The sequence below is a fragment of the Lissotriton vulgaris genome, chromosome 6 (assembly GCF_964263255.1).
Source record: "Lissotriton vulgaris chromosome 6, aLisVul1.2, whole genome shotgun sequence".
NCBI lineage: Eukaryota > Metazoa > Chordata > Amphibia > Caudata > Salamandridae > Lissotriton > Lissotriton vulgaris.
In genome coordinates this window covers 696,816,889-696,844,469 of record NC_141694.1, presented here as the reverse complement: position 1 = coordinate 696,844,469, position 27,581 = coordinate 696,816,889, and the positions used below count along the sequence as shown (strand labels likewise).

Sequence of the window (27,581 nt, the reverse complement as noted above, 5' to 3'; positions counted from 1 at the left end):
ACCACAAATCCCTACCACGGAGGAACAATGTAGACTTGCCCCCGGATTCTATGAACTATGTTATTGTAATGACGGGTGTGCCACCAGTTTCGGAGGGGGATCGGGAAAATAACGAAAGCCTAAAAACCAAAGTCATCTTCTGGCTGAAATTAAATAGACCCCTTCCTGTTCATCTTAATGGGGATATTGTTTCGGTCAGAAGATGTCAGTGGGTGGGGGTACGCCCCAAGGATATAGAGGGGGATATAGTGATCATCAACTTTAGGGACCACAGAGTAGTATCCCATCTCTCAGATTGGTATGTGGGAAGAAATGAGGGAGGGATCTCCACGAGGAACCTCAGCTATTTTTATCCTGAGACCCTGATTAATCCAACAGATCAACCTCCTGCTAAAAACACTAAAAGTTCCCTCAAATGGTCCAACTTTACACCTAGTTTTTATGGACCCCAATTTAATCCTGAGGCACGATACCGCTCCTACACACAATCTAGCTACAATTGTTCCCTACAAACACCGGGTTGGGCTAAGGTTAAGCCCCAGCCTCTTGGTCCCCCAGCCTTATTTGACTTCCCAATCCATAATAAGTCTCTGTACCCTTTGGTTCCCCCCACCCCTGTTTTCCCACAGATTCAACAGCCCCTAAGTTTTTACCCAGCACATCATTATCCAAATAGGTCCACTCAGCCCAATGAGTATTGGAATATCCCGTTGAGAAACCTCTATGACCCACTATCAGGGCTGTCGACTAACGACTGACCAGCATTTTCAACAAGGGATGATGAGTCTAATTCTGATTGTATGGATGTTGGAACTGTCCTGAGTAACTCATTAAGCACTGTTAAAAGTTTTGAAGACCAACCTCATTACTGTGTGGAAGGGTGTATGGTTTACTCAGGAAAGCCTGATATATTGGCTATGGTACCCACCTCATTGTCTCCCATGGACGTCACCTCTGTGGGCGCTAATCCTGAGCCAACCACCCAGGTTGGGTCAATATGTATGCTAATGGAAGGTACGAATACAGTTGCCCCCGTGCATGAAGAACCCCCTCCCCCAGTCCAACGAATCCCACCCTCTAGACGTAACTAAATCGTGTGATCGAGTATGTATAAAGGGTACTATTTTGGGATGTTGGAACGTTGCGGGAATTGAATCTCGTATATGCATTCCTGATTGGGTTGATTTCATTTGTCAAGGCGATGTTTGGTCTTTTCAGGAGACCTGGGCAACCACACCAGTGTTTCTTTCAGGTTTCTTGAACTTTAACAAACCAGCCATTAGAGGTCATAGAGGTCGGGCTATGGGTGGCCTCACAATCTGGGTTCGCCAATTTGAAGGTGTGTCTGTTAAGGAAATATTTATTGACTGTCCAGATATATTGATTGTTAGTATTAAAACAAAAAGTGGGATGGATATACTGCTGATCAATGTATATGCTAGAGGAATCACGGGTGGCAGAGTTTCAACCACCCTTCTCTGTTTGGATGACTTCCTAAGTTCTACCTCAAAAGTTGGTCATGTGGTTGTTATGGGTGACCTAAATACTTGTTTTGAACCTCTAAGCAAAGATGATGGTTTATTAACTGAAGCAGAGGATCTGATTTGGGGGGTCCCCCAACTTGATATACCCCCGATCAATAAATGGTCTCAAGCAGCCACATATATTAAAGGTCTCTGTCTGAACTGGGGGTTACGTGCCCTTAACGGACGAGTAAGCTCGGACAGGATGGGTAATCACACATTTTTTAATGGTAGACATAGCAGTCGTATTGACTACATCCTAGTAGATATCAAAATGTGGCCTGTGGTATCGGATATGGTAGTTAAGCCACGTCCAGAAAGTGACCACGAACCTCTGATAGCGGAACTGAAGGATTTTAGTTTTGCAGGGCCGGTTGAACGACAGCCTAATCCTGTACAGGAGGCTGTCGTACTTACAAATGACATGAGGAGGGTTCGTTGGCCAAAGGTTTCTGTGGATGTGGAAGCACGTAAAAAGATCAGAGCCCTGGTTTCCAACTCACTGATAGAAATTGATCAGTGTGAAAATCAGGAAATGATCATCACAAATATCACAGACATTCATGCTAGCTTGTTTCTGTCTTTAAAACCACTGTTTATTAAGTATGTTGCCAATAAGGGTAGAGGGAAGGTTAGGAAACCCGCTAATTGGTATAACGACGTTTGCCGACAGACCCATGCAGATCTGTTTAAAGCCTTAAAATCAAAGAACTCAGCCCTAATCAAAGCAAGTAGGAAGGCTTTCAACGATGCTAAACGCTCTGCCAAAGCCGCTTGGGATGACGAGCGTTGGACATCACTAGCTGAGGCCTGTGGCTTTAGGAACCTACAGCAGTTTTGGCACCTTCTCAGATGGGGTCAGTCACAGGATGATCGCCCAAGCCCCGCATCTGTTGAACAACAGAAATGGGTGTCCCACTTTGAGGAACAATTTAGATGCCGCAGTAATGCGCAAGATTCCATTAGTTGGCCACTATCGCTAGATACACTTGTGTTTTCGGCTAGAGAAGTCGAAACAGTCCTGAAAGCTATCCCTAGGGGAAAAGCCCCTGGTCCCGAATGTATACCAGCGGACTTATTCCAACAGGACCTTGATCTATGGGTACCATACCTAGTGCGATTGGTAAATGCACTGGCCATGGGTGCTAGGGTACCTGATTCCTGGGCTGGTGCAGAAATATTGCCTATTTTTAAGAAGGGTGATCGGTCGGTTCCATCCAACTACCGGCCGATCAGTCTAATTGACGCGGTACAGAAGATCATAACCCGTCTTGTTCTCTCCAGGATTCAGGCATGGATAGAGGAGCATGACATCCTTACTCCCCTTCAAGCTGGGTTTAGACCCCACGTGAGTACCCTGGATCAGGCGTTCCGTTTCATGCTTTTGCATTGGAAGACGGTCACCTTGGGCAAAGGCAACCTATACGCGGCCTTCGTGGATTTAAGGTCAGCATTTGACCTTGTCCCGAGGGCCGGGTTATGGAAATGCCTATTAGATATGGGCATGCCCCCTATCTTGGTACGACTCATAGTGAACCTTCATGCACATACCTTTGCTTTTGTGAGATGGGGTAAACCGGGTGAGGTGACAAAGAATTTTCCTGTGGCCAAAGGTGTCAGGCAAGGTTGTGTGCTGGTACCCACCTTGTTCTCTCTATATATTAATAGAGTTACCAAGTATTATGACAATTTTTCCACGGATGCCCCAAGTTTGGCTGGAATTAAAATCCCCTTGCTCATGTTCGCTGACGATACTCTCTTGATCTCACGAACCAGACAGGGTTTGCAGAAAGCCCTGTCGAGGTTCGAGAGATTCTGCAGCGAACATGAGCTAGAGGTGAACGTGTCCAAAACCAAATTCATGGTTTTAAGAGGGCATAAACAAATAAATGCCAGGGTCTCCATGGGGGACATCCCCCTGGAGCAAACAAAGCATTTCACCTACCTGGGAGTTACCTTTAGTGAGACCTTGAGCTGGTCCCATCAGGTCGAGCTCATGACCATGAAGCATCAGCAGTTGGGTGGGGCACTGATTAAGGAACATAAAGGTTCATTTACAAGGCCAATGTCCCCGCTTATTAAGATATATGGTGGTAAGGTTTTATCAGCAGTCCTTTATGGAGCAGAACTCTGGGGTGGTAGCAATTTGGACCCGCTAAGATATGCCCAAAATAAATTCTTAAGAATGGCAACAGGTCTGCCTCAGTCAACCCCACTAATTCCCCTTCTTTATGATTTAGGGTGCCAACCGGTGGAGGACCAAGCAAGACTTCGTCCTCTAACATTCTGGCGTCGTCTATGGACAACGCCGGAACTCCATCACTATGCAAAAGCCTGTTTGGAGGTTAGAAACAGCTTTGGTGCCACAAACATTGGCTGGTTCAGAGACCTTAAGGCCACCCTATTAGCTCTGGGGTATGGAGACCTGTGGTCCTCCCCCGAGTCAGCCAATTTCCCTTCTAAAAAGGTTTTCAAACAATGTTATTGGGAATGGGTGACACATAACAGGTATTCAAAAATGAGCTCGAGTAGCCTTACTGGTCTGTTCATTGTATATAAGGATACGCCCAAGTTGGAAAGGTATTGGGATATTATAACAAAACCCATGGACCGCAAATTATTTTTTCAATTCAGATGCGGCTCACTTCCTCTTGGGGATTTTACCAAAAAGTGGGGAGCTGATCGGACGGGGCACTGTCCCAAGTGCCAAGGTATTGGGGAAAGCTTGAATCACTTTTTGTATGTGTGTCCACTATACTCTGCCCCAAGAGCCAAATGGCTTAGGCCGGTATGTAGAAATCTAGGTACCAGTTCGGCTGGGGAAGCAAGTAGAATGTTAAAGACCAATTTGGACCCTTTAATTGTTGTGGGGGTTGCAACATTTTTGGGGTGGGCCTGGTTGCTTAGAAGCAGGCTCATTAAAAGTAATCTAACGGGGACTTAAAATATGTGATTGTTCTACATCTAGGCCTGCATTCTGCTGTATCATGGTTGCATTCGAGCGTCACTGTAAATTTTTGTAAATATGTACAGGAAGCTGATTAGCTTGTCAATGATTTAATACTTGTTTTAACTGCTTTTATATGTATAAACTGTATTTTATGTCTTTTATGATGAACTAATCGAATAAAGACTTCTTGAACTGAACTGATACAGAAAGCATTGCTTCCATGCTTGGGAGAATGTCTCCCCTCTTATAGCTTTGAGATAAGAATCAAAAGCTTTTTTTAGTTGTTTTGAGAGAAAAAGAGCCTCCTTTCTCCGATAAGAAAAATAAGTGGTTGTGACATATTTGTACCTGCCATTGTTTAAAATAGTGTTGGAAACATAATAGAGAAGCACCAAAGTGTTCTTTAAATTAAGGATATATGCTACGGGAGAACACAAGTTAGGTAATGTAAATGTGTATCTCCTGGTTCTAGATGCAAGACGCCAAATGAGAGAAAGGCCCTAAGTTAGAATTTGTAAAATTAGGACATTTCCATGGACATTAACAGCACTGGCCTTCTCTCGCTTGTCTTTCTGAAAATGGTGGCACTAATTATCTTATAGTTCTTTTAAAGAGCAAATGCACCTCTGTGTGCCTACACTGCACTGTCTCAATTCAAGACTGCATTGAAACGAGATGTCTGGAGTAACTGACACAGCTTTATGCTGATCAGAGATGAATGTGTGGAGAGTGCACATGTGAGATTGAAGAACAGATACACATGCCGGAGGCAGCTCTGGTGGTGCGATGTCCCAGTCACTAAAATTAACATGGATAACTTCATAGCTCCTTTCCTACTACTTTTGTGTCGATGAAGGCACCTACCTTCCCCTCAAAGAGGTGACATTTTAATTTAATGGCTACAGACGTCAAATGATCGTGGGTTCGATGCCACTAAAAAATGGGAGAGTTGGTGGTCGTCACTTGTCCCCAAAAAGCACACTTGTCTCCAGTTTTAAAGCCGCTTCCAAGGATCACCAGAGAGATCTTGACAGCACCTTGGTGAGCTTCATTTAACAGAAGGGGTAAAGGTGCACAGACCACCAACCATTGTTCCGGCAGCTTCTATTCCAACTGTCCCTTTTGGAACCTTGGCACCTAAGCAGCATGACATCCCGAGATTCCGGAAGTCCTAGGTGCCTAGTAGCAGAAGCTTGCCAAGGTAAGCGACCACAAAATATGTATATTAAGAAATATGATTTTCAATGTCTAGGCTATAGCCACTGGAAGGACAGTGCCCACCTGGGATGAAATGACTGAAATCCTTATCAGGGAGCGGCTAGTGACATTTGAAAGTGGTGAGGCGGATCAAGAGCAGCAGGTATGGGGGCTCCCAGATGGCTAATGGGAATAGCCTAATAATAGCCCTGTACCCCTCTCAAATCAGTGCAATTACCACTTTCAAATGTCACTAGCCATTTCTCTTAATGGGGGCACTTTGGCACTTATCAGGAGCAGAGAGCTACTGGTGCATTCACCCACCAAGCACTGCTGAACACTGATCTGCACATGCATAAAGGGGGTTTCCCTTTTTAAAGGTCTTTCAAAGACTAATGTCACACCAGGTCGCTGGCTGTTTCACTTAAATCTAAACATTTCACGACTTTCTTTGCTAAGTGGCGTAAATCCTTATATGATCTGACCTTAATACATAAAGTGAGCTTACCTGGGGAGAGCACAGCATGCATGGGGACATTCTTCACTTGCCTAGCCCCTCTCGTTCCCTGGCCTGCGGTAGTCACATCTCAAGCATAGTGGCACCATCACGCATAACGATTAGTGTCAGTGACAATTACCTGTTCTCTTCACTCCTGTTGGCCGAGGCATGTAAACACCCTGAGCCCATCCGCTGTGATCTTAAGGATAGCGAGCAAACAGCGCCCTTTCGAGTGGAATCATCAGGCCCCAGTGTATTACGCAGCAATAATTAAATATAATCAAAGCACCAACATAGCAAAAAAACGGGCATTGAGCTAAGGGAGCGGTGCTGACACCATATTTAGTTTATTAAATTGGAAATTCGCAACAGAGAATTCACTAGCAAAGTTTCGAGCTTCTACTTTTCGGTAGTAGAACAGGGCCCTAACTCACCTATATTGTAGGGCTTTAACCTTCAGGGACTGCAGGCCCTCTCCTGAGCTCTTCCCTCACAGGGCAGACAGTGAAGTGAAATGCCAGCGAACCTAACCAATCCTGGATCTTCTCTCATGCTGTTTTCAACATGACAGTAACGCCATGATTGGTTGGAGCAGGCTAACACAGAGCTCCTTTTCAGACTAGGAGCCTGCACCTGCAGTACCCCCTGCTGTTAAACAGTTAGGATTAGTGCGGGCTGAAGTGTTCATGTCGGGCTGGCCATCACAAGACACCCAGCCAATCCTAAATGCGCTCTTTAGGCAAGTCATTCCTGTTGCCAATCAGCAGGAGGATTGGCCACATTCATGAGATGATAGGCAGAGCACTTGTAAAATGCTCTTGTCCGTTGACCATTTTATCAATTTTACGTTTGCTGCAGCTGCTGCGCTCGCAGCAAGCGGGGCGACGCTCCTCCGCCCTAAAGGAGGAACCAGCACCGTCCTTATCAGATACTGATGTGAACCCTGTTTGGATACTTCTGCTACAGATCACTGGCATCTATTTGATTTTATGGAAACTCAAAAACAACCTCATCTGTCATAATGGGCACAGGATTTTCTATAACTGGGGGGAGGGGTTGACTGAGAATTGAAAGATACGAAAAACTTAAAGGCTTCTGATTTGGGTAGCTTCTGCTTATGGTAATTATGGAATTTGTGGAAAAGATCTTATCGCACATTTGTTTTTCAGGCAAAAATACATGGCAAAAATTATCCCGTGGCAGCATCATTACATTTTCCAAGGAGGCAAATGGTGTAAATAAACTGATCTCACGCCAATGCTGTGATTGAAAGATGTTTTCTAAAGTGATTTCCGCACAAGTGTCTATTTCAGTGTATTCAATAGGTAGATATAAATATCGTGTGCTTGGGCCACAGCTGGTGAAACACAACATAAATGAAAAGGAATACCATGAAAGATGCTGAAGAACACGTGTTTGCTCTGTACAACTTGCCATGTTGATAGCAAACAGTTGCACTGTTTGTTTTAAGTACAATGTTTATAGCAATGATAAAAGTTGATAAAGTAATTCACAGTCAGCCATAAAGGTACACCGCAGTTTCGTTTTCCCAATTGCTTGTGGCATAAGGCAAGGTGACTAATCTAGCCCTTTCATTTGTGGTCTATATTTGGAACGATTAGAATCTAATCAGGGGACATCTTAAAAGTGAAAGGCTGTATCTTTGAGTATGACGTAACAAATAGTTATTTTTAAATGCTGGTGATTTTCATACAAATGCTTCTACTATGATAGATGCAAAAGGATGCAAGTAAGGTGTCACTGGCGATTTTTATTCTTTATATATACCAATGTAATCAAGAGAAGACACATGTATTTATATAGAAAATCAACAAGCTTGAAAAATATTTTAAATACTTAGAATTTAGTATATCACAGGAATTTTGAAGCAAATCACCTGAAAGTATTGAAAAAGTTTGAAAGAGGACTGTGCTGGAATAAGAAACCCACTTTAACAATAATCAGCAGAATTAATGCAGTAAAAATGAATGTGGTACATAACCCTTATATCGGTTCCAAAACATTATATTTTATGGCCCAAGTCAATATTTTAAATGCCTGGAAGCTTCACTTGACAGCCTTACATTGAACTTTAGGTGGGTAAAAAAAAATCTTCCCAATGGATGAACCTGTTTAATGCATAAAGGATCAATATCATGATGAAATCAGGAAGGGTTCTTAAGTGGCAAGTATGACCTACAATCAATACTTGCCCTGAAAATATCAGACAGTATCAGAATTTAGTGTATCAGTGTGCTTAATCTTCCTTTACCATGCCCGCAGGTTTTTATATAAATTCTTATCAGCAACATATTTATATTTTTACCCAATGTGATTGAAAATTATCAATAGTGACTTATTGTTTGTCTGGTTTCATACTTCTAGCACCTCACTCATTTTCTCTGAAGATTGTCTTTCGGCTGAGGCTACGCTACTAAATGGGGGCAACATTTATCTTTAGTGAAAAGTGTTTGCCTCGCATGGGTTATTTCCCTTTGAGAGTGTGCAAGGTCAAATATGGCGCACATCGTGCTTGGGAATTCTTATTTCCAGAATATGCTGGACACATTTTCTACATTCCCATACTGTACATTGTTCGATCACAAATATGCCAAAATGGGGGTTACACAGATTTATATAAAAGTGATGAGTGTAAGCCAAGCAAGTAACGTTTTGGCTAACTAGAACATTGGAATGTTAAGCGCTCTATTGAAAACAATACTCCAGGCTTCCAATGGCTGGTAGAAGCCCAGAGCATCAACATTCCAATGTTTGTTCACAGTGAACAAAGGCCTAGGAGTCCGTGGGGATTTTAACCCCATTGGCTCCTTGGGGCCTTTGTTTTTTTAAATTAGAATATTCTGCCCTCTAGGGGCGGAATGTTCTAATAGCCCTAAGGCCCTCTGCAGCTGGCTCTACCGGCCATTAAAGGACTTTGGCTCTGGCTTTTAATGCTGGAGCGGGCCTTTAATGGCCGTTAGAGCCCACTGCGGCGGGCTCTAAGGCTATGATAATAGTTGTATCCAGTTTTCAAATATTAAGTTGAACGGTAAAGTGCCTTTATTTTCCACTTGGCCATGGTGTTTAAAATAAATACACTGAATATCTGTCAACTCATTGAATCTTAAATTATGTCAGTATGAGAGACTATTAAGGTGCGTTCGATTAAACCATTTTAGTAGGGTAATGCAAGTTTAAGAACAAGGTAATTCCATGACCATATATGTTTTTCTTTCATGTCCTCCATTCTTTTGTTGCTTGCAGGCTGCATTTAAAGCCCTCTCCCAGATGTTGCAGATTGTTGCAGCTCTTCATGATATTGTATCCTACATTCTCAGTTTCGCCCAACTTGGAAACCCCCCTGGCAGCTCCAGTTCTCAAAAGGCGCAATCTCTGATGGCGGATTGGGGTGGACTGGAAGGAATAGGTGAGATACAGACACCCATTATTTTGTCAGACAAATTATTCCTACCCTTTTGCAGTTCTTTGATGGAGCCTGTGAATGATTGCCTTGGAAATGCCCTGACAGCAGTGTATATGTGGAAGATTTTTCAGACTAAGCATATTTTGGCAAAGTCTTGGATATGTCTACACCCCAGGGGTGACTTCTTCTCCTTCTTCATTTTTTCCTACTTCCTGCGCTCGAAGCTGTATGGGCACATAAGGTTATTATCCACAATGTTTTGATCTCAGGTCTTTTTCCATGCCAAGGAGAAAGGAAGTGTTTTAATAACAAGGAAAAATAGAAGTACACCAGCTGTGAAGGAAGTTATTACAAATATACCTAACTCAAGTCAGTCAAAATACACTTTATTCGATTTTTGTTAAAATCATGAAAGACAAGGGAAATACATACATTAAAAACATTTTAAAAATACCCACAAATCATTTTGTTTTTACACAGTGTCCGTAAAAGAGTCACTTAATTAATCACCATGATATATAAAATGAAGTTACAATTAATATATTGGTTTTTAGTTTAAAACAGTACAGTTCTAGGGATTCTTTTGTTTCTTCCTCTGTATGCAGCTGTTAAAAAACTTGCTACACAAAAAGTGACGTGTGCATCCGGTAATCTTTGAAGATAAAGCAAGGCTGGTCTCACTTGTATGAAGCCAAGAATTTTCAGGAGGGGAATTAGATATTTTCTCCTCTCTGTGTTATGAAATGCACAAAAAAACAGAAAATGGAGAGTGTCCTGATTAGAAAACTGGTCACACTCACAGGGTGGTGCATGCTCCGGTTTACCCCACATAGGGAAGGTGCCTAGTGAATAGTGGATCAGATTCATTCTAAATCTGGTTAGCAAAAATCTGTGCAAGGGTTTAGAAACATATTGCAGGTATGGTTCCATCGAGGGGGAAGAGGACAAAACCAAGTGTGCTCTTACTAGTGGTTTGTTAACTTCAGACTCCTCTCTCTCTAAGCGTGTCCTCCCCTGGAATTCCTTCTTGATCCATGCAATATCTGCTTTCCTAATTATTGACGGTGTTGTATAAAGGTCAGGTCTCCTGAGGGCAGTGAATGATGACTTTATGTATCTCAACCAGGGTATATTCATTGCCCCCTCCCTTGCAGTCACATCTTTAAGAATTGTGTGGTTTAAGGATAACTCAGTATTTAACCAGGTATTGGCCCAAAAAAGTAAAGGGGCCAATTTCAATCCGTCTATAATATAGGGTAGGCCAACTTCTTCATGTATGGAGTAGGTAGGTGTGGAGTTTGGAACCGACAAGATTCTTCTAATAAGCTTATTCTCTACCCTCTGCATACTGTCCAGGTTGGTATAACCCCACAATGCTGCACCATATGAGGCTATAGAAATGCATTTACTTTTATAAACTTTTAACACAGCTTCCATATACCTAACTCTAATAACAATGTACTTAATGCAAACCAGGTATAACAAAAATCACAATATTTATACAAAAATTAAAACGTTTTATAGCACCCAGAATCAGGGTGGCACGGTCGTATTGGGAACGATGCCTAGTCAGAAGAGGTGAGTTTATTTGAATTTGCAAAGAGCAACGCCCAAAGTGTACAAACAATGACACTTTAACATTTGCTTTGGAATATATTGTCTTAACACAAAAGTCTTAAGACAGTATTGGAAAATGGTTGGAAAGGGTTGGAAAATAGATACGTATACTGCTTTCAAAATATATTCTGTCCGTGGAAGTTTCCAATATGCCCATGCTATGTTGCAACATGCAGTGGCAGTTTGTGGCATTTGAAAGTGATGAGGAGTAAAAGCTGGGTATGAATTCCAGCGACGCGAGCGAAAGTGGGTTTCGGAGGGTGCATTTTCAAGCTAATTTTAATAAAGAATTTAGTGAGAAAGCAAGACGTTTTATGAAGTAATTGTGAACCGGGCCAGCTGTCAATCAATCAATCAATCAATCAGTGACACTTATAGAGCGCGCTACATACCCGTAGGGTCTCATGGCGCCCTGTGCGACAATGTTTGTTGGCACCCCCCCAATGGCCACCTCTGCCACGGACTCCTCACTAGCACCCTTTAACAGTGCCCCTCAAGTCTCTATAACCGTTGTCTCTCAGGTTCATTTAGTTTTATTGCGCCACATACCAGTGTAAGGTGTCAGAGCGCTTTACATCACACACACATTACACAGACAATCATGTGTGTAAATCAGTGTACGGGAAACGTTACACCAGACAGGACTACAAGGTGTAGTGTGGGAGTGACATTGCACTGGTAGACAATATAGTTTAAGAATCCTTATTCTGGAGAAGCGCAAATTCAGAATTGAAAAGGTAACACCATTGTTAGGGGTTCTCTTTAATAATAAGAACTGTTTTCTATCCGTTTTGGGAAAATTAGGATAAAGAAAGACTGTGCAAGCGACACGCTGTACAGGGCTTGACCCTGTCTATATCTTTCCTCACTCTGTAACTTCAGCCCATCGTGAAGCAATAACTCTGCCACGGACAGAGCTCTGCCACCTTCAACACGAATGAGAACCCCTCCCCCCGGAACAAGTAGAGGCCTAAAAGAAACGACACACCAGCGTCACCAATCCACACCCAATCCCCCAGAGCAGTGCACAGGAAAGAAACTCCAGATAGCGGCGACCCCCAGCTCTTCTCCGTCCGCACCCGAATCCTCCTCCTCTGAAGCAATCGTCCGACCCACTAATCCGAGAAACCCGAATCTCCACACCACCCGCCCATTACTCACTGAACGCCCTCCGGGAGCATCCCTCCCACTCCCAAAAAAACAGACCCGTCCCCTCTCACAATATGCCCCCCGCCTTGGCAACCCATATCGCCCCCCTCTCTTCGAACCATGTAATCCCTCACGGCCTGAGCTCCTTCTCGATTAACTTCCCCCTGGCCTTTCTCCCAAAGCGAAGAAGAATTTCAAACAAAAAGGGATCAGGCAACATCCAGAATCCCTTTTCGCAGACATCTATCACTGTTCCACCAAAGGAAAGATAAAAATGGACTTTATCTTCTACACTGATGGACATGAAGCATGGAAATCCATCTTACGATCGCAACTCAACATCTTCAAAACCACTAACACCTCACATAGCTGCAAACTGTCAATTTCACTCCCAGACCGCGCAGGGCGTACAAGCAACACCACGGTGACCATATACTACAATGGCACTGTCCTAATACAAGCCAACAATGACAATCTAGAGTCCTTTCACACCCTCTTCCCCACTCTCCGGAATGCTCCCTCCCATGCTTCCCCTCCCTACCTTTCACCCTCGCCAGAAGAACCACTCCTGCCCCCTGAACTCACATATCGCCCTAGTACCCTCTGGACACCACGCAATCCTCTAGCTACGTGACACCCCGCACAACGCCCTCTGGAAGAGCACGGCCTCTCCACGTTCCTTACCCGGCACCCACACCCCACTGACTACTACCTCAGCGGTACTCCCCAACTACCGCAAACGCACACCTCCATGTGACACCCTCCCCACATCCACCAAGGAGAATAGGACCCCCCCTCATCCCACCGCTAGCTTTCCCCACCTCCAGACACACAACGGGCCGACACGCTCGAACAACCCCAATTACCCCCGCCTCGTAACTACACCCCCACTTACCATCCGCCACTTCACCCCCCACTGACCCCCCGTCAGGTGACTACACCCCCAGAAAGTACAGGTCCCCCAACTCTCCGAGGCTCTTTTCCCCCAAGACCCTACTCGGGAAACACAGCCACCACTATGCTACCCAACACCCCGAGAAACACCCCCCCCCCCCCAGGGCCAACTCATCCCCTCAGGACCAATCACATAGGACCAAAGAATATGAAACAGAACAGAGACTCTCCCTCCTGGAAACCCAGATAGCAACCATAACCCGGGGTTTAAGAGAAATAATAGCCAACCTCACGGCTAACAAACAACAGCAACGCACCCACGCCTACACCACCAGCTCACAACAGAGAGCGCATATAGTCTCCCCTCAGAAAGTGGTCACAATCCCCCTCCCCAGGATGTCTCAGAGGCCCAAAAGAACTAGTGAGCCTCTGTCCGAGAGTGAGGCAGTGGTCCTTGCCTACCCGAACGACAAGCTCAGAACTATCACCCCACAATCCAAAATACAGGTGATCACCGGACTAGGAAGAGAGCAAGACTCGCCAAAATCACCTAGACCGCCAACCACCCGCATGGTCATCCCTAGTGCTCCCCTTAAAATGACTCCCATAACAGAGACGACTCCCACAAGCTGCTTGCTCATTAACTGCAGATCAGCCATCAAACATGCCACCGAACTTGCAGAATCCATCCTCACCCATGACATTGAGATAGCTTTCATCACGGAAACCTGGCTCAAGGACTCCTCCCTACCTCTCCTGGACACTCTCGCCCCCCCAGGCTTCTCGGTCACTCGCAAAGATCGTAAAGACCAAAGAGGAGGAGGCATAGCAATCATCCACAGAGACAATATCTCCATGTTGGAAACAGACTCCTTCAACTATAACACCTTTGAATGCCTAACTGTCACCATTGGTACAAGCAACAAAGAATCTGCCACCACTGGTACAAGCAACAAAGATTCATTAACCTGCCACCCCCAGGCAACTCAGCTGCCTTCACTGACCACCTGTCTGACCTGATTGCCCATTGTTCACTTCAAGAAACGAACAACCTAATTCTAGGTGACTTCAACCTTCACTGGAATGACGGTAACAATCCGCCAGTACACAACCTGAATGACCTACTTCTCAACAACAACCTCTCGCAACACTGCACAGAAGAGACCCATAACAAAGGATAAACCCTTGATGCCATCATAGCCAAACGAGACTCAGTGTCGATAACTCACACCTTGCCCGTGGACTGGTCTGACCACCACTTAATCCTCTTCCACCTCACCCAACCAGTTACCCTACAACCACCCACCTGCGAACAGTCAAAGTGGACCAGAAACCTCACCCAGGTCAACATGACTGACTTGAAGGGTAAAGTCAATGCACAACTCAGCATCCCCACGGATGGTCTAACCACGACAGAACTCACGGATCACTACAACACATCCATGACAGCCATTCTAGATCAGATGGCCCCCTGAAACTAAAAAAACCCAGAAACATCCCATCCAGATCCTGGTTCAACACGGACATCAACAATGAGAGGAGACAACTTAGAGCCACAGAAAGACTCAGGAGAAAAAAACCTCCAGGTGCCTATTTGAACAACCCAAAGCAGCTAGAAAAAAATAAAAAAACACATTCATAGCACTAAGTCCAACTTCTGCTGTGCCCTGGACAATGCTAAAAACAGGCCCAACAAACTGTTCAAAATCATCAAGCAGCAAACCTGCAAACCCCTCGCATCCTCCACCCAGCCCTACAAAGAACTGTGTGAAAATTTCACCACCTTCTTTGAAGAAAGAATGTCCACGATTGAGCTCTCACTAGACACAGACTCCTACGCCAACTCAGCATCCGTCAGCTCGCCCCCAGTCGCAATAGATAACAGTGGCTGGCTACACACTAAGGCGTGGAAATCCTTCAATCCCATCTCAGAAACCGAGATTATCAAGCTAATCTCCACCACCAATCCTGCCTCCCACACGCTCGCCCCCTGTCGCAATAGATAACAGTGGCTGGCTACACACTAAGGCGTGGAAATCCTTCAATCCCATCTCAGAAACCGAGATTATCAAGCTAATCTCCACCACCAATCCTGCCTCCCACACCCTCGACCCTACACCCTACCTACTGACCAAAGAACTCAAACTCTCCATAGCCCAGTTCTGGTACAGAATCATCAACAGCTCCCTGAGAACTGGAAGCATACCTGACTGCCTTAAAGTTGGCCAAGTAACACCAATAACTAAGAAACCAGGCCTTGACTGCACAGACCTAAACAACTTCAGACCGTCTCCAATATTCCCCTCCTATCCAAAATCCTCGAAAAATGCACACTCTCTCAACTGACTCAGCAAATGGACAATATCAGACTTCTTGACCCTCACCAATCAGGTTTCAGAAAAGGCTACAGCACTGAAACGGCGATCCTCAGCATCACAGATGACATCCACAAGTCACTGGATACCGATCACTGCTGCCTACTCATTCTCTATGGTAACACAACCTTAACCGGCACTGGTAAAGTCCAACTAGCCCCCCTCAAAACAACCCTAAATTCGGCAGCCAGAATGGTCACCGGAATCAGGAAGTATGATCACATCTCACCAGCCCTAAGAGAACTAAAATGGATCCCGGTGGAACAGCGGGCCAATTTCAAAACTGCCTGCCTCACGCACAAAGCCCTACACACAGGAAAACAGGACTACCTGCCCGCCAAACTAAAGAGCTCCAACTCCCTCCTTCTCCTCCCCATTAAAGCACGCAAACAAAAAACCGCAACCAGATCATTCGCCGGAAACGCGCCCAAAATCTGGAACTCCATCCCAGTAGATATCAGAACCACCCGGTCCTTCACAAAATTTAAAAAAAGCTCCTAAAAGCCCTCCTCCTCAACCGCGCCCTTCCAAATGGATAGCTGCCACCTCCGCGCCAACCATGATCCTGTAGATTTCAGTCTCTGCATCATAAGGATCCACACTAACACACAAATAGGTCTGGAAGGCGAGGCTGCTGCTAATCTCTCGCACTACCTCAAGAATGCACTCAACAAAGCTACCTCACGACCCATCTACTACCTCGGGAACCCTCAACACTCGCCGAATCCGAAATCTCTATGTTCAAGACTCTTCTTCTATTGTAATTTCTTAAGTCTCACTGTTGTAAGGCGCTCCGATACCCTCGGGTCAGGTGAGCGCTATATAAAACTCCTAAAATAAAATAAATAAATATACCTTGCAGTTTGCATGCAACTCCTTGATGACAGTTAATAGCTCAATGTTATTTTAGGATTTTGACTTATAAACTACAACTCACAAAAAGAGCTCTTTTACAGAAGCAGTAACCCACTGACCTATTTATATTATATGAACTTTGTAATCTGCACAGTACACGTTCTTACCAGCAGGCATTTTAACCCTCTGCGCTGCCTTTCCAGGAGTCAAAACTTCTACTAGGCAAACCTCCGGTCTCTTTCCAGGAAGACGATTAATCATCGGCTTTATCTTGACATTTTAGTTGATGCCTGAAAATTGCTGGAGGCCAGGAACGCAGCAGCAGGTGCTTTTAAAATGTTAATATCCTCGCAAAAATAACGCCCCCACCCCAAGTCAGCACCCAGTGTGGTGGCACCGATCGCACTGCCCTAGAGCCGGCCCTGATTGTGAATATGTAGTCTTGAAATATTTAAATACATTAAAAGCTGCCCATAACTTTCTTACTGCATTAATATGTTCAAAAGTTACAGTGGTGTGCAAATAGTACAGTGCGACAACTTCAGGCTCTATAAATTGTATGCTTGCCCAGTGTCTTGTTCTGCATGCATCATTGACTTTGGAAGAACATACACCAACCAGGCTTGAAGAAGCACCCACAGTGGGTGGCTGCAATGAGTCATATGGAAATATGTGCAGACAATTAGGATGAAAAAAGTGGGGGTTCTAAAAGGGGCGTGGCTTAAACATGTAAACTAAACTTCTGTGATTCCCATTATGTGCCACCCTACTGGTATTTTGGTTTATCTCAGATATTTATTGTGCTGTATCCAGATATGTAACACCACAACAGGCATATACCTAAAACCTGCCAGGAGTATTGGCTCTGTCAATGGTTGTTAGCTGTTACAGATAAATCAGTAACAACAATGATTTTGCTGTAAATATTTAAAATTGAAAATGTTTGAATTCTGAAATTGTGAGACTGTGAATTAAATATTATTAAAGCTTGTGGAAAAGGAGTATTGTTCTTCAGTTATGTTCAATTTATGTTAGACATGTATGTCCTTTTTCTGTCCACATCTTGTTCATCTGCGTATCTTAAACTTCATCGCTTTTCTCTTCAGCACCCTCTTTTCACTCCAAATGTACAATGCACTCACTCACATGTTAGCACTTTATTTTCTTTTACTTTCTCCTTGTCACCTGACAACTGTGTACCACACACACACATTCACATAGAATTTCAATTGCAACAGGAAGAAGTGACTATTGCTCTGTGTGCTCTGATGAGAGGGCAACCCACTGACATGAACTGTGAGAAACTGGCACTGCCTTCAGCCTCAGCGCCAGGTCTATTAAAAGCGGTCCATCATTAAACACTTGCCGCAGCTCATACAAGATATTGTTGACCTGCATAGGAAATGTTGTGTTGCCTTACTTATGGTAACGTTTTCATCCTTCCCTGTTTTATTTCATGCAGGCAGTGAGCTTCAGGAGCTGCAGAGATTGATTGACAGCCTCCCAAGCCCGCAGGATCCAAAAGCTGTGGCTCAGTTGTTAACTGTTCGAAGAGATGTTATGTACATGCAGTTCGATGCGGCTGTGAGGCATTTAATCCGGTGAGAGAGGTAGTGGCGGAGAGCGGGTTGAGCACATCAGCGGATCAGTCACTGAGCCTTGTGTTTGCTGAGGGCTTATCCCTTTATTGGTCAAAGACCAGGGAACCGTATCATGATGTTTTCTTGGCTGCTCTGCCCTGGCGCAGAAGGTGTCTGTGCACTTATATTTGGCATTGGAACACCTACATCAACTCAAAGCATCTCCGAGCCAGTGTATATTCTGTTGACAGCAGAGCTCGAAATCATAGGATGGTAAATGCAACTGTGTTTTCGAGCTTTTCTGACATAAACGTGCAATAGATCAGCAATGAGTTGAATGTATGCACTGGAGAATCCAAAAAGAGGCATACAGACGACGCCTGCGATGGTGCAGCAGAGAAAACTCTATCATGATATGGCCAATGCGACCATGATATGGTCCAAGGGGCCATCTTACGTAAAGTGAACCAAAGGCATGATGAGCATGTACGCTCTCCTTATGTGACCGGGGGCACTTTGGTATTATAGAAGGGGCCGCAGATGCTAACGCTTCTCATTCTGCTCACACAGATTGTGCAGCGCACAGATAGCACCAGCATGATTCTCAGGGGGCATTTCCTCATTGGCATGGGACTCTGGCCCAATACAAATGTGAGGAACCCTTTGCCACTGCGCCTGTGCCATATAATGGATGTTGATATGGAGGCAAAGAGACCATTAGTAGGCACACTAACTAGGCAGCAAAAAGAGGAGATACACTGTTAGTGCACTGCTCGCAGACAGCCCCCTTTGCAGTGCGGGTCAGGTGCCGCATGCACTGTGAAAGACTGAGTGGCTGTTTCATACAACTGTTCTGCCTTTCAATTATTCGCGGACCCCAGGTCAGCTGTGAGTCCACCTATGCCCAGAGGCAGCACATTTTCTGTAATAGGGTGCACTGTTCCTGTTTGCGCCATACGGGTGACCAGCAGTAGTGTTGCCTTTAAATAATGCAGCCCGTGGAGTGTTAGACGCGGGGCCGAGTAACGCAGTGGCTCATGATGTATTTTTGACAGATGTAGTGAGGTAATACCCAAGCCAGTTATATATGAGTACCACAATACGGACCAACTGAAGGTGTGAGTCTACTAGACTCACCTACATTTGATGAACATGTAACTGTAAAAATGAAGCCAGCTTTATTTTCAAAAGCAACTAAGAAACACATGAAGTGACCCTTTGATGTATAACAGTTCCCTATTCATTGACTTCAGAAGGATGAAATATTATGGTAATGCAATTTCTGTGATCCATTTCCAAAGTAGTTAGCTACTAATATACATGCATATACATACATACACATCTCAGTAGTGATCGGCACTTGATAGCAATAGTTAGGACCACGTTTCATAGGAAAATAATATCTGAGTTGCCAATAATGCACAGTTTGACAAATCTTTACAACAGTTTTCAAAGACTGAGAAAAAAGAGAGGGATGCCTCAAAGCATTTTTGTCCACATACAATTCTCCATAGGAAAATTAGGCACAGGTACAGCCAAATCATCTGAGCAGAATAACACCAAATTTGGCAGAAAGCTAGATCGTAGTCCAGAAAGCGAGTATTTAGTGATTTGGTTTCAATCCATTTGACGGTTTTTGAGAAATTAAGGTTTACAATTTATGTATCTGTAGAGATGCAGAGCATCCGTGAATCCAAGAAATCGAAAGATCAGATTTGATTGGCTGCCACCCCATCAACAAAGATGAGGTGGCAGCCATTTATTGGCTCTTGGACTCAGTCACCTGTCCTACAACAAGTATAAAAACATGTGGCAGGAAGGGATTCCCTGACTCCATAGACCTGGTGGGGGCACTGAGGGATCCCCCTCCCCACACACATGGGCCAAACACATATTTTTTTTAACAGTACTGTGGATCCACAACGCAGTTAAAAAAAAAATAGGAGGCTCCTGCCTTTTAAGAAAAAAAGTCCTGAGGGTGGGCCCGGGCACTGGCAGTCTTTTCTAAGGGGAAGACCAGTGTGTGGGCCCCGAGCCTCTTTGATTCCCCATGAATCGCATCCTCTGGGGCCAAATTATCTATTAATTTTTTAGAGGCAGCAGGCGTGTACATCTATCCTTTCTGCGCCTCTGAGAGGTCCAGGGGACACCATCCCTTAGGGCCATTGTTTTCTTTTTTGGAGAGAAGGGTGTCATGTCCCCTCCTCCCCGAGCCATAGACCGGCCCCAGAGTCTGAATGAACAAAGTAGTGTCCCAGGGACCCCATCCCCAATACACTGCTGTTCCCTGCCCAGGAGAGGGCGGGCACAGCATAAAAATGTAATTCCCTGCCCGCACTCTCCTGGACAAAGAACACAGCTTTGTTCTTGCTCGGTGGGAGCGTAGAAAAATAGTGCTTTGCCCAGGCAGGAGTAAAGCAATGAAGACGGCTGCCTATAACTACAATTTGGTCTTGTGGTATTATCTGCCATGTTGCAATACAGCAGAGCGATAAATTACTAACATTCTAAATGACTCCATGAGGTAGTCTTGCCAGTATTCAGACTTAGTTTCTGCAGGTCACACAAATCGTGGCAGAAGCGCCCCCCTGAATCTTCTTCCTGGATTTTTCTTTCACACAGTTAGTTGTATCTAAATCATAGGTTAAAACTTACACCTCCATAGTTCTTGTTCTCTTTTGAAATAGGTTTGATATATATCTCAATTATGCTAGCATCTTTGACTATCTACATTGAGTTGTCTCCAGCGATTTCCTGCCTCAAGGAATGGCACACTGTTAGACTTTGGGTTTCTGGTTGGTGGAGGTATGCCCCCTCTCCAAGCAGGAACCCCAATCCTATTCAGGGTAAGTGTAGTACACACTAAAAGTTTACCTTCTGCCAACCCTCTAGTAGCTTGGCATAGAGCAGTCAGGCTAAACTAAATTGGCAATGTGTAAAGTATTTGTGTGCGCACACACACTAACACAGTGGTAACAGCACAAACGTACTCCTCACCAGTTTAGAAAAATGGCCAATATTTATATGAGCAAAACAAGACCAAAACGACAAAATACAACATAGAAAAGTCAAGTTCTGAATTTTGCAAGATTACATCGAAATGCAGTGCTTGGAAATCAATAGCTCCAAATGGAGCTACCTGATCGAGCTTGACCGGGGCAAATCCAAATGTTCAGTATGACCGCAATGGAGCACAGGCCAGATACAGGAGTCACACAGACCCGTTGACAGTACTATGGATACATCGAAGCTCGGGTCAATGCATTGAAAAAAGGGAGGGGATGTGTTGCTGAAGGGGAATTATAAATGTGTTGCTCTTGTTGGTCACGTAGGGAAAAGGGAGTGAAGGAACACTCAGGTGAGTCCAAACGGAAAATGTGAGGGAGGGGAAGTTTGCGAGGTAGGAGACACAAGAGTCGGCCTACTACTCCCCGGTTTTCTCCCTCCTCCCAGCCCACCAGCTGAAGCGCTCATATACCTGGCTGAACCACGCTCCTCCAGGAGAGTGGCTGGGCATAGCACGGGAACGTTGGCATCCTGGCTCTGCAGGTGTCCTGGCCTCTAGCCCGGTCCTTGTCAGTAGCGGTGCTTCTTCCACGGGAGTCAGCGTCTCCAGAATGCATGCTGCTCTGGCACTTCCCTCACATTTTCCGGAGTCCGCTGTTGTAGGATCGGCATTGAGTTAGTCTCCTTCAGCTCTATGGCGTGGCACCCGGGGGTGTGGTCCTCGGGTCTCGGCTCCTTGTTAAAGGAGTATTGTCCTTGAAAAGTGGATTGGTGGAAAGGAGCGCAGCTCGGGTATTTGGTCCTGTCTGTGGAGAAAGGAGAGGTTCTTCTCCGTAAGGCACCCTCCACCACCCTATATCACAGTCAGCCTTCAGGGGCGTAGGGGACCCATAACCAGCATGCAGCAAAGTGGCAGTCCTTCCTGGCAGCACAACAGCTCTTCATCCTGGTAGAATGTCCTCAGTTCCAGAAGTGCTCTGATTATATGTTATCAGAAATCCAGTACGTATACCCATTTTAGCCTTTGAAATAGAGAGACTGCAAAGAAAGGTCTTTGTAGTGCACATGACCCTGCCCTTCCTTGCCCTGGCTCCAGACACACTACAGGAGAGTATGCAACTCTTTGACTGGGGACAGGCACAACCCTATTCAGGTGCAAGTGTCCGCTACTCTCTTTCACTCTAGCTCAGGAAGACCCATCAGCCTGGCGATGGGCCATCAGGATTTGCAGGGCTCCCTTAACTCCCTTTGAGTGTGCCTGTCTAAAGGAATGCACAAATACAGCTGTCACCTAGCCCAGACATGTATTCTAGAGGCTAGCAAAGGTGTAGAATAGTTACATTAAGAAAATGATAACTTTCTAAATGTGGCATTTTCAGACAGGCTAATTAAAAAACAACTTCACTAAAAGATGTGTTATAAAATTGTGAGTCCAGAGACACCAAACTCATTCTTCTATTCATTTCCTAATTGGAAGTTACACTTGTAAAGTGTTACAAACCAGCTCCAATGCTAACCTATGGGAGAGATACGCCCTCCTGTAGTGAAAAACGAATCTAGCAGTCTTTCACTACCAGAACATGTAAAACGCCTAAATACATGTCCTGCCTTCTAAATACACTGCACCTTGCCCATGGAGCTACCAAGGGCCTACTAGAGGGGTGACTTATATGTATTAATTTTATTTATTTATTTATTTAAGCAGTTTTCAATAGCGCTGTCCAGACCCAGGGGTATCGGAGCTCTTTACAGTAGGTGCATAGCATATAATCATCAGATACAAGACATAGGAGCGACATAACAACCGACGAGTGTCAAAGTAAAGAGCAGCATATTGTAGTGCAGGACATTTTTGGCTTCGAGAGTCTTCGGATTCTTGGGTTTGGAGCAGAGCTCGATGATTGCTGTCTGTCCCAAGCTATCCACTTCCTAGGGAGCGGTTGAGGAATAGGGTTTTGAGTTGTCTTTTGAATTCTACAAAGGAGGGAATGGTTCGTTTTAAAAAAATATATTTTTATTGAAGTTTTTACAACAATTTTTTAACCCTCCCCACCCCCTCCCCCACAGGACAAATCCATTAAACCTCGTGTCAGAAGTAAGCAAAAAAAAAAAAAAATTCATTACAATCCCACTGCATTTAGCAAAGTCAATTACTATAAAAATAGATGTAAGATGTCTAGAAGTAATGGAGAGAAGAAAAAAAAAGATAGGCGTATTATGTCGTTGATGAACCGGATAAAAAGGGTCAAGAAACGATAAAAAATATATATATGTATTACAGACACTACCCCACCCCTTCCCGCCATTTATTTATTGGAGACCAGATTTGCTGCCCCTTTACTCTGCCTTTTTTTCCTCTCCTGGCATAAATTGAGTTTTCTAAATTACAGCTGTGTAGCAACCTGGCTAACCATTGTTGCAGTGTAGGGGGTGTTCTATCCTTCCAGGCTGTAGCAATACACAGACGAAGTACTGCCATCGCTACAAATAAAAAATATTCCTGATTGCGGCAAGAAATCTCACTTGAGACCCCCAGCATAATCAGCTCTGCCGTTAGCTTAATTTTCACATTAAACGCTCTGTCCATAAATACCTCCATAGATTCTAGAAGGGGCAGCAAAGCTGGGCAACTAGCAAACATATGGGTTGTATCACCCTCCGTGCTGTCACATCTAGGGCATAATATCCCCTGTGTTCCCCCCATTGAGCTATTTTAGCCGGTGTATAATACAGTGTATACAAGGTTTTATAATGTTGTGCTTGCAAGGCTGATGAGCAGAGGATATCATGCCCCAGCTGTAGTGACCTACCGAATATCCCCCATGGTATATCTAATCTGTTCATCCATTTCAATTCAGCCTTTTCTAAATCATCTTCTCTGTTCTTAATTAGATCTGCGTACAACATTCTAATTGTGCAGCCTTGCCCCTCTTCAATGACCTGCAGTATCGTGTTAATTTCAAATCCACGTGCACCCCCTATCTTGCCCGACAAAAAACTTCTTGCCTGTAGATATTTAAAAAAGCTTCTTGAATTAATTCCAAATTCCTCTTGAATTACAGAGAATTGGCGTATACCCTCTGGACCTATGAGATCCCCCACCTTCTTAACCCCCAATCTTTCCCATTCCCCAAAAATTACATCCCCGAAGATATCCAGCAGTATTGTAGGGTTGTTAGACAATCTAGTATGAGCATTAAATCTATTCAGGCCGAAGCACTTCTTGAAGGCCCTCCAGATCTTATAGGCTGCCTCGACTGTTTTAGATTTGGTTTTATTAAAGAAGCTTGCTTTAGTATGTCTCAAAAGCACATTCGCTGCTTCCACTCCTAAAACCAGTCCATAGATTTCCATGGAGCCCGTGTGATGTTCTTCCTCCATTTCTGCCCCCCCCCCCAAGAGGCCTGACATTTGTTGCAGCATTGCTGCCCAATAATATAGTTTTAAATCGGGCATGGCACAGCCCCCCCGTTCCCGTGGTAACGACATGAATCTAAGAGCTCTTCTAGTTTTACCTTGGGACCAGATAAAGCGATTAAATATTTGTTCTATTATATTAAACCAGCCAGCATTAAAAAGTAAGGGGATTGATCTGAATAAGTATAAAAACTTTGGAAGAAGATTCATTTTCACAAAATTCACTCGTCCCACTATAGACATATGGATATTATGTACCCTGTCTAAGTCTCGTTTAGACTTGGTTATTATTGGCTTTATGTTTAGTTCCACCAATTTATCCAGGTCTGCAGTGATAGAGACTCCCAGATATACCCCATCTGCCACCACCCGTGAATCTGTGCATTCTGTATGTGCATTGTGTATGATTTGTGTTTTGGCTTTATTCAGAGCATACCCTGCCACCTGGCCAAAGTGGTCTGCTTCTATTTCTCTTATAGCCTCAGTGGGTGTAGGTGTAATAACTGCCACGTCGTCAGCGTACGCTAAGACTTTGCTTGGGCCCATCTTTGTTATTATTGGCCGTATGCACTCATTTTGTTCTAATTTAGCAATTAGTGGATCTATATACATTGCAAACAATACGGGTGAACACGGGCAGCCCTGCCTTGTGCCACACGAGATTTCAATTGGGCTTGAGCGTCCCGCGTTCACCCTTATGCGTGCCGTTGGAGCCCTGTATAGTGATTGTACTGCTTTCACAAAACTTTCCCCGCACCCTGATTCTCTCATTACTGCCCATAAGAACTCCCAAGCCACACGGTCGAAAGCCTTTTCGGCGTCTAAAAGAAGAACTGGCATGGGACCCCCGCACCCCCTGTGCAATCCCCTGGGCATCAAATAGAGTGATTACTTTTCTGATATGTTGTGTAGTATCCCTATTTGGAATAAATCCGTGTTGAATCTGACTGACCAATCCTTCAATTACCCCAGAGAGTCTAGTTGCTAAGGATTTAGAGAATATTTTAACATCTGCATTTATTAGGGTGATTGGTCGATATGAAGCCGGATCAGTCTGTGGCTTACCTTTCTTAAGGATTACTATTATATCAGCCCCCGCCCAACTAGCCGAGGTTGATGCTCCTTTCTGTGCCTCATGTATTGTATTCATTCATTCAGATTTCATTGTCTTAAAGAACACTTTGTAGAATTCCCCTGGTATCATATCTGGCCCTGAAGCTTTACCAGAAGGCAGACTCAGCATGGCCTCCTGAACTTCGTCTTCGCTCAGCGGTGCCCCCATCTCATCCCTATCTTCCTCCACTATTTCTTTGATTAATATATCCTGTAGATATCTATTTATCCCCTCTGGTAGTATGTCCTGGTCCGCTGTATATAGTTTCTGATAAAACTGTCTAAAGACCTCCAGAATCTCCTGCTCATCCGAAACAATATTTCCTCCTGTATCCCGTTTTTCCCTAATTACTCCCTTAGCTACTCTCTGTCTAGTTCTTACTGCGAGAGTATGGCCCACTTTTTCATTATACTCATAGCAGTTCTCCCGTCTCATATCAAAGATTTTAGCTGCCTTTTTTGCTATTCTTTCTTCTGCCGCCATCTTTACTACCATCACCCTTAGAACCTGTTGCTCTATGTCCAGTCTATCTATAATAGCCTGCTCCAGCTCCCGCTCTGCCTCCACCACTGCTCTCTTCAACTGCTCCGCTATATCCCTTTCCTTTTTCTGCTTAGCCAGGCTATAGCTCAGCATCTCGCCTTGGACCCCTGCCTTAAAAGCGTCCCAGGCATTTCCATGCGTGGTACTACCCCTATTATTGTCCCAAAATTCTTTTATCCATTTGTTCATGTGATTAACATAACTTGGATCTACCAAGAGCTCCTTTCCTGTCTCCTAGATCCTTCTCCGCTAATTGTGAGGATAAGTGGGTTGTGGTCTGATACTATACGTGGAAGTCTCTCTATGTGTAGTTTAGAAAAAGGGAAACCAGATGTAAAATAGTAATCTAACCTAACACCGATCTTGTGTGGTGCAGAATAATAGTTATATCCAGATTCCGCTGGCTTTAACTTCCACCATGCATTGCTTAAGGAGCTATTACTGGCCATCCTCTGAATTGCCCGACAGACTCTTCTTTTCCTGCCCATGTACTGTCCGTTCATATCCAGTCCTAGCCCCATAGCTCCGTTTATGTTGAAGTCGCCAGCTAAAATTATTTTTGGCGCCCAAGTTGCTAACTCTATGTCCAGAAAGTCTATTACTTCTGGATCATCCTGTGTAGATCCATATATTGAGCCTAGTGTAACCCACTCCTCTCCGATCCAGCATTCTATCAGGGCCCATCTCCCCCATTGGTCTTCTAGCTTTTTCCTTGTCATTGTGTCAAACCTCTTAGTTAAAATGGCCGCCCCCATATTCTAAGCGCCCTGCTTGGAGTAGGCTAACAGTCGGAACCCTAGTTGTTCTAGCAGAAACGGCTTATTCCCCTCTATATGAGTCTCCTGCAAAAAAATGTAATCTGCCCGCCTATCCTTAAGCATCAGTGCAACTTTCTGCCTTTTGTCCTTATCATTAAGGCCACAGACATTGAGTGTCAGTGTCTTAATATTGACATTAGTGTTAGTGTTAGCGCACATTCCAGCTAGATACAATCACACCGGTCTTACCTTTCCTTCCTGCTACTGACTTACTCTATTAACAGCTCTATTAAAATTCCCCATGGCAATCAAATGTGTCCACTTACCCCTGATTAAATCTACCATTGTCCCTCGTCCTGTGCTCCCCTGATCCCACCCTCCCTCCCTTACAGGCAAATAGGTCAGTCCTGACCTATGCATGGCTGCTTCCCAGACCCTCAGGGTGTCACATCCCCCCTCCCGTTTACAAAGCCTTACCGCATTTTTAAAGTATGTTTTTTCTATCATCCAATAAATCCCAAAATCGGCAAAGAGAACCACCCTCACCCCAACTGATCAAACACATTTTGTGCCCCTTTATGTCCAACTTATTGTCCAAGTTCAAATATCTCTGTGTCTCTTTTTCTCCTTCAGTTCCTCCAGAAAGGCCTGTGCCTTAATCTCGGAGAAGAGCATCCTTG

The 27,581-nt window shown here is 44.5% G+C and overlaps 1 protein-coding gene across 1 annotated transcript in view; it reads left to right on the top strand.

Moving 5' to 3' along the window:
• The window catches only part of LOC147707857 (uncharacterized), a 910,329-nt gene that overhangs the window by 484,326 nt on the left and 398,422 nt on the right, over nucleotides 1-27,581 (top strand). The window contains exons 29-30 of the mRNA XM_086925682.1: nucleotides 9,434-9,596; nucleotides 17,946-18,084. Of these exons, the coding sequence (XP_086781808.1) occupies nucleotides 9,434-9,596; nucleotides 17,946-18,084 (302 nt within the window). The remainder of the gene's footprint in view (nucleotides 1-9,433; nucleotides 9,597-17,945; nucleotides 18,085-27,581) is intronic.